A 13,889-nucleotide genomic window follows, 5' to 3' on the forward strand; every position below is an offset into this window, starting at 1 on the left:
GGAACATTTCGTGACAAATCGGATCGGGCGCGAATTTCAAAATACGATTTTTAAAACCTTTTTACAGTGAATGAGCGCCATGCAACGATTTGAAAAAAATACTGGCCGATAGCCCTCTTCGACCTCCACAAATGCATCACTCAATAATAGCTTTAAAGTTATCTGGGGAGATATTATAAAATAAAAACCAATTCACATGTTAATTCCCTATATCAAGACTTGGATGCGGCACCCTGTATATGTATCAATGAAATCTATATACAAGCGGCCTCGATTACAAGCTATGGAAGATACCGTTTGAATATCGTAATTAACAAAGTATACACAGTTTGGATTTCCAACTACGCCAATGTAGAGAAGATTTGTTGTGCATTTCTCCTTTGCTTACGGAAATAGAACTTGACAAAATTCGATTGCCACAAAGTGTTGATGATGAAGTTCTAGCTGTCCATAGTTTTTTGACAAGTTTGAGGAATTCTGTGCAAGATTGTTCGGGTCGGGTATAGCTCAGTATGTAATAGAAGCATTCGGGATTCTTGGTGATATTCAAGCTTGTGCGGATAGGCTTACTGGTTAAAATAAATAATTGTAGTTATGTACTATGCAGTTGTACAAGGTCTAGGTCCCTTCTAATTCGCCTCAAAATTGTTAAGACATCGAGGAAAATAGGTCCACAATTCGGAGAAATCGAATACTAGCAAACAAAGATTGAGGAATATGGACTCACCCATATTTTCCTCGACGAAATCCAAAAGTCCTAAGGCGAACTACAAGGCGCAGGCGCGGATCTAGGGGGGGTCATGGGCGCAATTGCCCCCCTTCCCCTGACACACGACCGAGGTACTTTATTTTTACCAATTTCAAGATTTTGAAATCATATTTCATTTTGTAAATACAGTACAACATCTATAATCCGAATTTACAATTATCCGAACATTCAGTAATCCGCACAGAGGCTATTTGAAGTCGATGCTTCTTTAATCCGAACTGAACTTGGAAACACGCACCTACTTACAAAAATGACGCAAGATCTTTCTGCATATGTTGACGGAATATTTTGAAATTTTTAAAAATTGCGATATTTCAATGCATTGAATTAATTAACTAATTCTGGAAAAAAGGTTGAAGTTATCGGAGAAATGAGGCCCGAAATCTACAAGAAAAAGTATTTAGTTAAATTTCGAAAATCGTCGAATATGGGTCGAAATTTGCATGAGGGAAATTTCAATTTTGAAAAAGTTTGCTAAAAATTCCGAAAAAATTCAGGAATATATGAATATCCCGACGTGCTGATTCCAAAAATATAGCATGTTAATGGTAACCGACCAATATTTTCGGAAAATTCGGTATGAAATTCAAATTTTTCGGAATTTTTAAAAATTGCGATATTTCAACTGGACGAATCTGGAAAAATGGTTTAAGTTATTGAAGAAATGAATCCAGAAGTGACTTCTGGGGCCCAAAATCTACAAGAAAATGTATTTAGTTAAATTTCGAAAATCGTCGACAATGGGTCGAAATTTGCATAATGGTGTAATACATAATGGAAAATTTCATTTTTGAAAAATTCATCTAAAAATTCTGAAAAAATTCAGGGTATAGATCCCGGCGTGTTGATTCCAAAAAGATAGCGTGTTTATGGTCACGGAGTAATAATAAGTATATAAAATGAAGGTTTATTTCTTGAAGTTTGTTTTCAACTGTGTAGGAAGTTGTTATTCAATTCCTTTTCAGATTTTTGGGAAAATCGCTGATCCGAACAAATCGTTAATCCATCCGAACACACCTTTTTCTCAATTAATTCGGATTGTCGAGGTTCTACTGTACATCATGCGTGTAACGAAAACAACCAAATGTCTCCCATGTTATGTGAAAAAGAGTAATTTGTGTGAGAAAACAGCAACCAATGCGGAATTATAAATTACATGTACTTATATTGATTAGTGTAGTTTTACTATCACAACTATCTAATAACATGTTTGATAGTATATAAACAAACAATAGTATTGAGTTGATTCATCAATTCGTAAGAACGATAGCATGAAAATAAAATAAAATTTACTATATTATAAAAATATTAATAGCATTTAGTGGAGGACTTAATTCTGTCACAAATAACCTCTAAATCAATCTGAACAGATCCACCGGGTCGATTGTCCAAATTCAAATCACCTTCATTAAACGTTCGAAAACAATTTCACCAACTTTAAATAGGGAGTGTTTGTTGGTTTCCTATATATTTACTTGTCAATCTGTGCTGTCATTTGTTCTTGTTAATGCCTGTTTTATTAAATGACATCAGACTTGATACATGGTAAAATATAAAATTAAACGAAGAAAATTTTCGATATAGATTAATTCTACATTTCTTTTGAAGATAATTTTAAAGTTATCGCCTTAAGTACTTGATGCAATCAAATTTTGTCAGTGTAAGAATACCACTGAGTAAAATTAGCAATAGAGATTTTTCAGAACAAGTTTAGGCAAAATTTCTGTTGTTAGCCCCAATACAGTTCTTTACTTTAGAACCATTCTACGGTGATCAAAAATCCAATACGAAGTTTATAACAAGTTATTATTAAACCAACTAAAAGATTTTCTGCACCTAACGGAAACTCAAATTTAGAACATTATCTTTCAATTTAGTAGCGATAAGCTATGTGAAAAGGATGTCTAGAAGTTGGATTAGAAAGAGAACCTCAGTTAAATATAACTGAAGACTTGAGTAACACTGGAAACGCAGATGTTTATCCTGTCACAGATCTTCGTCAGATGTTCTAAAAAGTATTTTAAAAAAATGTTTGATAAAAACAAAAGGGAAGTAAGTTTGCCATCTTATGCAAAAATATATTGTGAGGGTGGTTATTATAACAAGCTTCATAGCCTTGGACTTCAAGTCAGTCAGTGTTGAAAACAATTGTTTTGGTATTTACTTGCTTCTTACTACAATTAAACCAACCAACGTTTTGGACCAACTTAAGCTATTTGTGTAATGATGGTTAGATACGTCAAAATTTAATACCATATGAGTACCACAGGATTCTGTTCTGGGTCCTTTCTTGTTCTATTTTTTTGTACATGATATTGAAACCGTTTTAAATATTAATTTCTCAATATACGATGCAGATGACATAAATATTTTAAAATGTTAAAAGAAAATTAGTGCATCTTCTATTTCTTAACAAGGATAAATATATGGTAATGATGTTTAGCTTAATGAAAAAATTAATTTGTTTAGACTGTCATTTAAACAATGACATTCTTCGAAGGCCTGATATAGTGGATGTTATTTTTGATAGTGAATTAAATTTCGTTTTTGTAATAAGTTTGTTTAACAGCCATAAGAGAGTACATATTATATGTATTTATAAAATTTTAAATAACTTAATTAATTTTTCGTTTGTACCGCCTGGACTTTACCTTAATATCAGCTTGTATGGATCTTGGCACCATAACATCTTCCATTTCTCAGTTTCAAGAACTAACAACATATGTAGACTCTCTAATAATCTTCAACGACTTAGTAATTTTTTCGCTACACACAATTATAAGAAAATTTAATCAAATGCAATATTAATAACTAAATTATTTTCGGTTTCTGAATTACTCCGTAATTGGGGTTCACCCTGTGACATATTTACATAATAATAATAATATTATCGAAATAAAAAGATCTATAGTACACAACGAAAGTCATTTTTAAAGTAATGTTGTTGGCAATACCAACTTGTTCTTCATTGTTCAGTTTGACAGCTGCGGTCAAATAATTGTCAAATAAAATGCAAAATGGCTGTAATGCCAACATCATCTTAAAAACACATTTCATGGCTTACTAGAGGACTTATTTTCGATCATATGGCATTTAGCTGGTGTCAACATCGGCCTTCAATATATCACTGATTACATAAATACGGGGATAAAGTTCAGCTGCAATAAAAAACACAATAAATTTTAATTATATTTTTGACTTCTTTCTTTTTTATCAGATTTAGTATCTAATTATCTTTCTCAAGAGCTGACACACATGTAAAATCTATAGCCTTCAGTTTTGTGAATAACCTCAGTGAAACAATTATAGTCTTCGCAAAATATTTTAATTTTATTTTTGTCTAGTGCCAGTTTATTCAAATGTTATATATTATTTACTCAGCTCTTGCTTAATATGCACCGTTTCAGATAAGCACTATGAAATTTAACTTGCCCGATGATGTAATAAATACGTTAAAGCTTTAAAGAAAATTTTCACAATTGCTTCAAAATGGAGTTTCATAATTCTGAGCCAACAGAATTTCCGAACAAGAAAAATACTACTAAGGATACGTTCATCCTCTGCCGCAGGCTAAAATTTTCACCGTTCAGAAGAATGATGTAAGTTTTTTTCTTTAGTTTGACAGTGAGTAAAGTAATGCGATTTTCAAAATGTGTTGTCAGTAGTTAACCTATAGGGCACATGATTCAAAATGGATTTTAATTTATAAACATTTAAAGAAGAAATGCCAAACAAAACTGACCAGTCTTTATTACACTTTATTACATTTTGACCTGAGATAAACTGACCTGACCTAACTTGTACTGACTTGATCCGAATTGACGTCACGTCACCTGACCTAACCTGCCCTGACCTGACCTGACATGATCTAATCTGTATTTAACTAAACATGATCCAAGATTTGGCACTTTCAAAGGCCAAATAGGTTTCTTTTTTGTTTATTTATGGTCATGAAGATCATCTAAACGGTCCACTTGCTAATTATAATGAACAAACAGCTGTAAACATTTTATATTGTCTCCTAGATATTTTTATAAATAAAGTATATGATTTTAAATGCCAACTGGACGAATATTGAAGAAACCTGAATGCATTTCTCCCATTCTTACACAAAGTTTATTGAAAGAGTGTAAAAATTCCACAAATGTGCGAATGACAATTTCGGAATTATTGGCTAGAACGCGATTTAAGAAAATTGATGACAGAAGGTAGCTTATGTTGTTGGTAATTAAATTAATGGTACGTCTAGTTTTATACATAGCATAAAATGTAATTGCCCGACAGTTAATAAACCTGCACTTCAATCGTTGCCACCGCCTAAGTACCTCAATGACTTACAATAAACCTACCTTTATCAAAATATTTACGATGTGGCTCCTTAACTTTATGTATCCCCATTCAGTTTAGTTTCCATTCATGCCAAACATATATAAGGCACTGGATTTTGAAAACTAGTAAAGTTATTGTACAACCATGGCTTTGAAAACTACTTTCTTGTTGTGTGCCTTCTTGGCCGTAAGTATTTTTTAATATATTATATAATGACACAATCACATTGTTTTATTAGTTGGCAAGTGCTGATTTGGCCAACGAGGCGAAAGAAGCAATAGAAGCTCTTAAGGGCGTCGTACAGGACAGAATTCTCGCTGCTCATAGCGATCTCGACATCGGACTCACCACCTTCCTAACAAATTCTGAAAATGTTGCTAGCAACGCCGCTCGTGCCATACTAGAATTGCAAGAAACCATTGATGCACAGTTGCAAGAAATCAAAGATTTGGCACTAGAAGCAGATATTAGTATTTCACCATGTACGAACGTTCGTGAACAAGCTTTGAACAAATTGCCTGGTCGTTTGATTGAGGAACTTGGTAAATATGTCAGTGATGCCAAAGGACAAGCGTCTTCAGCTACCATCAGTGGATTTTACCTCGTGGATATCCTGATTAACAAAGTCCAGAGTTTGGACTTCCAGCTGCATCAGTGTCAGGGAGATTTGTTATGCATTGCTCCTTTGCTTACGGAAGTCGAGAATCATAAAGTACAACTGGTACAAAATGTTGACACCGAGTTTGAAGCTGTTGAATATGCGTTGTTGACTTTGAAGCTTAATGTACAGTCTTATTCGGACTCGCGAATAACTACGTATATAAGAGACGGATTCGACATTGTGAGGACCATTCGGAACTGCGCAAATAATTTAATTGTTTAAAACAAATCATTGTTTTAATATACTGAATGGAAAAATGAAGTTTTGTGCAATTATAAATTACACTTACACTGATTTGTGTGTTGTTATTTCATGTACCGTCTTTTTTAATGTCTGTTTTTACAATTGGTGTTGCTAAATTCTACAAAAATAATATACTATTTCTGCTTAAAATTGACTACAACAATGTGCCGTTAAATTTAAAATATACCCAACTTATGCCCTGACTGTAACTATGTATGTCAAATTTGTTATGTTTTATCATTTAATTGTCAACCGATTTTCATATTTTAAATTCCCTATATTGAGTATTTTTTCAATTTTTTTGTTATTATTATTTGATTTTTGTATTAAAAAAATATCGTTGTTTTGCTTCGAATTGTTATCCAATTTATTAAATGTACGACAGAAGAAAAAACATAAAAAAAGAGTTACGGATGGGACGATGCAATGAAGAAATGGAAACAATACTTCGAAGAACTATCAAAGCCCACACAAGATGTAGAAGAAGGAAAAGAAGAAGAAGAAGAAAAAAGGGAAAAGACGAAGAAATAACTGAAAAAACCAATAATAGTATACCACCAATAACAGATGAAGAAAAAACAAAGCCATCAACAAACTGAACTGTGTCTGGATAAGATGAAATTACCCCAGAAATGCTAAAATTTATGGGAACAGTAGGTAGAGAATAACTCCACGAAGTATTAATCAATACTATAACGACAAAGAATATTCCAAAAGATTGGACCGTGTGGATTATATTACTCTAGTATAAAAGAGGAGATTCAAAGGGCTGTACAAATTATAGAGGTATAACCCTAACCGGTATGAGAGAAAAAGTATTGTCGGGAATATTAGAAAACATTAAAAGGGAAACTAAATCTACAGCTGGAAGACTCACAACATAAATTCAAACAAGGTAGAAGTCCACAAAATTTGATTCTTATACTAAGATAATTAGGAGAAAACTACTAAAAAAAGTCAAAGAAATGCATATTAGTATGCTTTATTAATCCAAGGAAAGTTTTTGACAAGAAAAAAAGATGTGTAGGACAACGTAAAAAGAAAAACAATGGAAATCATTAAAACAATCGACAGACATAACAAAAACAAATTAAGAACGCAAAATAAGGAATCCATAGAATTTACAACGCAGACGAATCTGAAACAAGGATCCGTTTTAAGTCCACAACTGTTTTGTATATTTCTAGACGATGCAATTAAGAGACGTAAAAGAAAATATAGAAGTATGAATATTGGACAATAGAACCAGAAAAACACCATGAACTGATATTTGTGGATAATATTACAAAGAAATATAACAATATACCAGGAAGAACTGAAGAAAATAAATGTGAAAATAGACGAAGAAAAGAACGACAATATAAAACGATTGGGTCAATGATGTTTGTAGCATTTAATGGACTATGCCGAAAGAACCATTGGTTATGGCGCAGTTTTTATTTTTATCTAAATATTTACGACTGCGTTATTAACGTAGATATGATAGTTCCAACTCACGCCAAACATATAAAACGAATCCCATCTTAAAAACTATTAAATTAATTGTACCACCATGATCATAAAATCTACTTTTTTGTTGTGTGTCTTCTTGACCGTAAGTATTGTTTAATATATTATTTATAAAATCTTCATAATGTGTTGTTAGTTTGTCAGTGCTGAAATTCGGCAACCTCGTGATGTGGCCGACGTGGTGAAGGAAGAACTAGAAGCCCTGGCGAGTATTGTTCAAGGTAGAATTCTTGTTGCTCACGACGATCTCAACAACGCACTCACCACGTTTAAAACAAATTCTATAAATGTTGCTAGCCAAGGAACTATCTCTATACAACAATTACAACAAACCATAGACACACAATTGCAGCAAATTAAGGACTTTGCACATGCAGCAGACGTTGATATTTCAGCATGTACGAACATTCGGGAACAAACTTTGAATAGATTTCCGGATATTTTGATTGGGGAATTGAATACATACATCGATAATATAGTTGCAAAAGCATCTTCTACTATCGATGATGGAACGTACCTTGTGGATATCGTAATTAACAAAGTTCACAATCTGGATTTCCAACTAAGCCAGTGTGGAGGAGATTTGTTGTGTATTAATTCCTTGCTTACGGAAATAGAACTTGACAAAGTTCGATTACCACAAAGTATTGAAACCGAAGTTCAAGCTGTTGAAAGTGTTTTGACGAATTTGAGAATTTCTGTACAAAGTAATACAGATTGGTGTGTGTCTCAGTATATTTCAGGAGCATTTGACATACTTAGAGACATTCAGAATTGTGCAAACCATCTTGTTGGTTAAAATAAAATATTGTTTTAAGATACTCTTAGTATTTGTTATACATTTATTACATATTATTCCAAACCAGCTAAAATACAAAATAGAAACATTTGATTTCTCTATTCGTGACTTTTAAATTAAACATTATCCAGAATTGGGCACTGTTGGCTGGAAAAGTCATTTGTTCTTAAACTGATGGTCATGACGATATGTTAAATAAAGTACTTCACTTTAACTTACAATTTAATCAAGGTAAACAAGTTAATTGAGATTTTTTGTCCAGAATTGTATAGATTTAAATCCTGATGAACAGGATTATTTGTTAAAATGCGATTCAAAAAGTTGGTAAGAAACGATATTTTATGTTCTTGATGAGCAAATGTTTAGTTAGAAGTAATATAAGTTGACTTTCTAAACCCATCACATGGTACAACAAGAAATACCTGATAGTACTTAATGCAGATATCATCTGTCGTTTGAGTTCCACTTCAGGCCAAACATCTATAAAGAATTCCATTTTGAAAATTAGTAAATTAGTACGATCATGGCTCTAAAAGCTACTTTTGTGTTGTGTACCTTCTTGGCCGTAAGTATACTTCACTACATTATTTAACTGACACTCACACTGTTTTATTAGTTTGCTACTAGACGCTCTAGATGCCCTTGTCGAGGGCAGAATTTTTGTTGCTCACGACGATCTCAACAACGCACTTACCAACTTTAGGACAAATTCTGGAAATGTTGCTAACGAAGGAACCATCGCTATACAAGAGGAACAACAAACCATCACTGCAAGCACTCAAAGACCCTGTACGAACGTTCGTGAACAAACTTTGAACAGATTAGCTGATCGTTTGACTGGGGAATTGAACATATATATTAATGATGTCGATATACGAGCGTCTTCAACTATCAGTGACGGAAGATATCGTGTGGATGTTCTAATTAAAAAAGTACACGGTTTGGATTTCCAACTAAGTCGGTGTAGAGAAGATTCATTGCAAAGTGTTGAAACGGAGATTTTAGCTGTCCAGAGTCTTTCGACCACTTTGAGGCGTTCTGTACAAACTTGTCGCGGATTCGAAGGTGTCCTAGTATGTAACGGAAGCGTTCGGCATTCTTAGAGACACTCAGAACTGCGCAGATAGGCTTGTTGGTTAACATTCATTGTTGTTTTGATATAAGTATTAAGTAGGTATACATTTTTGTGAAAAAATGATGAAAAAGGCTTCTATAAATTTTAATTATTATATCTTTATTGAAGGCTGGAAGTTGTAGATCTTTTGATCTACAATTTTAATGCTATCCCAGTATCTTCTACACATCCATTTTTTGATCACAATATTTGGCAGTCCTACATGCATTTAAACACAACTAAACACTTGGTTCATATCGCGAATATAGATATTTCTCATTATACAGATAATCGTTAAGAACTTCTAGAAAGATTGTCGACAGAATACACCGATAAAATTAAAACTTGTGTTTTTGATAAAAACAAAGATCTTTTTTATTATTAGTTCATTACTACTAATTCCTTTTCTTAGATTTTTGGATCATAATTATTGCTACTCTGCATCTTTCTTTTAAAGCTTAATAAGAACATAGCTTCTTGTGTTGACGAAATTACTGAGTGTGAGCGACTCATATTATCTTAGAGGTATTTTTGTAAACAAAGTACAATACTTTAAATAACAACTTGATCAGTGTCAAGGATGTCTGAGTGTACTTCGTCTCTTCTTAGGACTCAGATTCTAGAACAGAATAAAAATTCCACAACTCGTTAGGAAGAGATTCAGAAATGTCAAAGCCTGAAGGTATTTCCGCAGTAATAATGGAATGTCTTGAAAATGTTATTGGTTAAAACGCGATATAAAAAACCGATGAAGGAATATGGTTTACGTTGTTTATGATGATTATTAACGGTATGTGATTAGTGATACTGATGATAATACGAATTTAGCCTTAGAGTTATCTAAAAGGATACATAGGTTAATATGAACAATTTAAAGTATAGTTAATTAACTAACACTTGATTTGTTGCCACTGTTTAGGTACTTCAATGGCTTTCAATGAGCATATTTTTATCAAAATATTCATGACGTGACCTTTTAATATAGATAAGATGCCAATTCTTGACAAACATATATATATATATATATATATATATATATAAGGAGTCCCATTTTGAAAACCGGTAAATTAATTGTAGTAGGATGAAGTTGAAAGTTATTTTCTTCCTATATACCCTTTTGGTTGTAAGTATTACTTAACATATTATATATTTACCTAATACTCTATTGTTTCATTAGTTTACAAATGCTGAAATCAAGCAGCCTTTAGCTGATAAGGCGCGAGAAGAACTAGGAGCCCTGGACAACAATATTAAACAACGAGTTCTTGCTGCTCACAACGATTTTAACAACACACTCACCACCTTTAAAACAAATTCTGCAAAAATTGCAAAGGAAGGAACCACCGCTATACGATGAGAGCAACAGACCGTGGACGCACAATTAAAAGCAGTTAGAGACCTAGCACATGTTGCAAATGTTGATATTTCACCCTGTACGAACGTTCGTGAACAAATTTTGAAGGAATTGCCTGATCGTTTGATTAAAGAGCTAAAGACATGTATTAAAGGAGTCAAAAAGCGAGCGTCTTTGACTACAAAGAAAGGAAGAAAACACGTGGATATCATAATTAGTAAAATCCACAATATGGAGTCTGAACTATTTCATTGTGGAAAAGATTTGTTGTGCATTGCTCCTCTGCTTAAGGAAATAGAACTTGACAAATTTCAGTTACCAGAAAATGTTGATACTGAGGTTCTAGCTGTCGACAATATGTTCACAACTTTGAGACTTTCAGTACAAAGTTGTTCCGACTCGAAAGTGTAACAGAAGCATCGGGGATTCTTGGGAGCATACAGAGCTGCGCAGATATTTTCGTTCGTTAATACTAATTACTAGAGCTGTGCGGTCGAAATTTAAACGTTTCGAATCGACCCCTACTACGGCAGACCAGTGGCTCGCAGCCCATGTTACGTATCGCGAAGAAATTTACGCGAAAAATAATGTTCACTGAAAATCAGTTGATGATTTTAAAATCCATACCCACGAAATAATAAGAATAATAATTTTAATAATGTTCAAGTGTCGGTCTCGTTGACAATAAAACGATTGATGTGAATTATGAAAAATAATACACAATGAGAAGCGAGAAGCGAGGAAGGCAAGACTGCAGCGGCCTGCACTGCTGGCCTGATGGGACGGATAGTGGGGATAAATAAATTTCAACCGCACAGCTCTACTAATTACTATTGTTTTTATATTGAATATTTTTACTTTTGTATACTAAATGGATAATTTTTGTGTAAAAATGAAGTAAGGATGAAGACAGTAAATTACACTTAAATTGACGTGTGCGATTTTATTACACAACGTTTAACACATTGGATACCAATAAACATACATAGTGTGTCACATTTATTAATTCTAGACGCTTTCGCTTGACACACTTTATTTTGGTAATTACATGTGTACCAGAAACTTTTTTGAACATTCGGTATACGATAACACCACAACGTTTATTATCTTGCAAACACCCAAAAACACACAAAAAAGTTTACTACGTTTCGCCGAGCACGTTAGCATTATTTAGACAAAACTAAACAATTAAGAATTACAATTTATAGACTATCTAATTCTACTCATGGCACTCCCTCGCGACGGCTCGGCGAGGGCGATTTTCGCTGAATGGTGGCGAACCATCGGTTTTCCTCTAGACGAACTCAGGAAAAAACCCGTTGGAGGTTGGTAACACTTCTTCACACTACTCTTCAGCAAAACTAAATGATGTTCTCCTGGCGTCGGCGCGGCGCAGTTGTCACCAAATCTTCCGTTCATCGGTACCCTTGTCAGGTCTACTCATTGTATATTGCTGACGTATTTGTTTCTTCATATTTGTTGTCTTCAATTTGTTGAAATCTTAATACCGATCAGTTCGCTGGCCTTCGTTAACTTCGATTTGTTCGCTCTGAATTTGGTTGTGATTTTTGCGGTTTTGTTTATTACTGTTAAAACGGTGATGTTATTGTCATGGGAATTTCAACATTCTGTATTAGCTGAACTCAACCTCTTTGTGTGTTGCTGGCAAATAGACAAAGAATTGTCTATTTTTGTTTCTGCTTCTCGATTTCCTGTATAGTTGTAAATTTATGTCGTCTTTGATCTCTTCACAGACAACAGAAGTCCAATGTTAATTAATGCGGTTTCTCTTAATTGCTTATAATTGTCAGTGGCTTTTATACAGAGTAGTTTGCCGCTTCCATGGGATAGACAGGTGATCTATCATTCAATCTGAACTATTGGTTGTCGACCTATCAAGCAAGAACAAGAAAATTATATTATAAATGAGATTTCTGACAGGTGACGACGAAAGTTAGGTTTAACTGACATTTATGACAGGCGCATACGGGCAGTTATAACTAATTATCACAACGAGGCGGCAAAATTCACGCAATTTCAAAGCTAACTTGATGTACACTTTTTTGTAATCATTTTGTCCAACAGACTGGGTTTCAGTGGGGTCATATAGCCTACAAGAAATCCATTACTATACGTATTTAAATAGATACGTTTTTGAACACTTTAAACTGTTTTGGTAACAATAATACTCAAACAAATCCATACTTCAAATTATTACTGATAAGTTCACATGTAATAAAAGTCAAGGTTATTATATTGTCAACTTTTTTTATCACATGTATTGATTAATTGTTAGCTACTTAAGTATTCTTCTTAGATAGATATTCATCAGGTTTTTGACATTACTGTCTTTTGTTTATTCAGTGAGTAATGTTTCAGGCAAGTATTGTGTACCTTTATTGATTGAGGATACAATGAAAATCTTGAAAGCAAGTTGTTATTGGTGACATATTCGCAGCTGTTTTCAAAATCAAGTTTTATATCCAAGCGACCAAAACATCAAAGCAGAAAAATGCTGCATATTACATTCATTCACTCTAATAAAAATAAAAATGTTTTTTGCCATCTATTCAGTAAACACATGTAGTTTTTTTCAAAACAGATGTAACTAATAAATCTATAAGTAGGTAGTTTTTACATGCAAATGTTTCAAAATTGTGTTTGAGTAACAAATGTTTTTAGTTCTTATCAATTTTTTTAACTTTATTTAACAAATGTGATAGACGAAGCTTACTAACAATTAACTATCTAGATAGACAATAGCACCAACAAAAATAATCATTGGAAAGTAGCTGAAAGAGCAAACACATATATTCCAGTATTGGCACTTTGGTCTAGCAAAACATTCGTTCTTATACTAATGACCATACAGATCATCTTAATGGGTTGATGTGTAAACGAAATTACCCAATCTGCAGACAGCTGTGAGCAATTCACATTATCTTCCAGATATGTTTGTAAATAAAGTACACCATTTTAAATATCAATTTTATCAAGGCCAAGAGATCTTGAGAGAAAAATTCCAGAACTGTCAGAATATTACACATATATGGTTTGAAATTTCCAGTGCATAATTGTGCAGACTACTGACATTTTACATTGTTTGTAATT

At 33.2% G+C, this 13,889-nt stretch overlaps 3 protein-coding genes across 4 annotated transcripts in view; all 3 read left to right on the forward strand.

Moving 5' to 3' along the window:
- LOC135127023 (uncharacterized protein) overlaps positions 1-13,889 on the forward strand; it is a 331,051-nt gene that overhangs the window by 97,177 nt on the left and 219,985 nt on the right. The gene's annotated exons all lie outside the window — the stretch shown is intronic.
- LOC135127019 (uncharacterized) lies at positions 5,163-6,053 on the forward strand. The gene is made up of 2 exons (XM_064053313.1): positions 5,163-5,284; positions 5,337-6,053. Exons 1-2 carry the CDS (start codon positions 5,243-5,245, stop codon positions 5,979-5,981), a joined length of 687 nt encoding a protein of 228 aa, XP_063909383.1. The 5' UTR covers positions 5,163-5,242; the 3' UTR covers positions 5,982-6,053.
- On the forward strand, positions 7,466-8,332 carry LOC135127018 (uncharacterized). The gene is made up of 2 exons (XM_064053312.1): positions 7,466-7,596; positions 7,648-8,332. The coding sequence occupies exons 1-2, from the start codon at positions 7,555-7,557 to the stop codon at positions 8,308-8,310; spliced, it is 705 nt and encodes a 234-aa protein (XP_063909382.1). The 5' UTR covers positions 7,466-7,554; the 3' UTR covers positions 8,311-8,332.

This window comes from Zophobas morio, unplaced genomic scaffold, assembly GCF_036711695.1.
Source record: "Zophobas morio isolate AGI-343-1 ecotype UQ-CSIRO unplaced genomic scaffold, CSIRO_AGI_Zmor_V1 ptg000011l, whole genome shotgun sequence".
In the NCBI taxonomy this organism is placed as follows: domain Eukaryota; kingdom Metazoa; phylum Arthropoda; class Insecta; order Coleoptera; family Tenebrionidae; genus Zophobas; species Zophobas morio.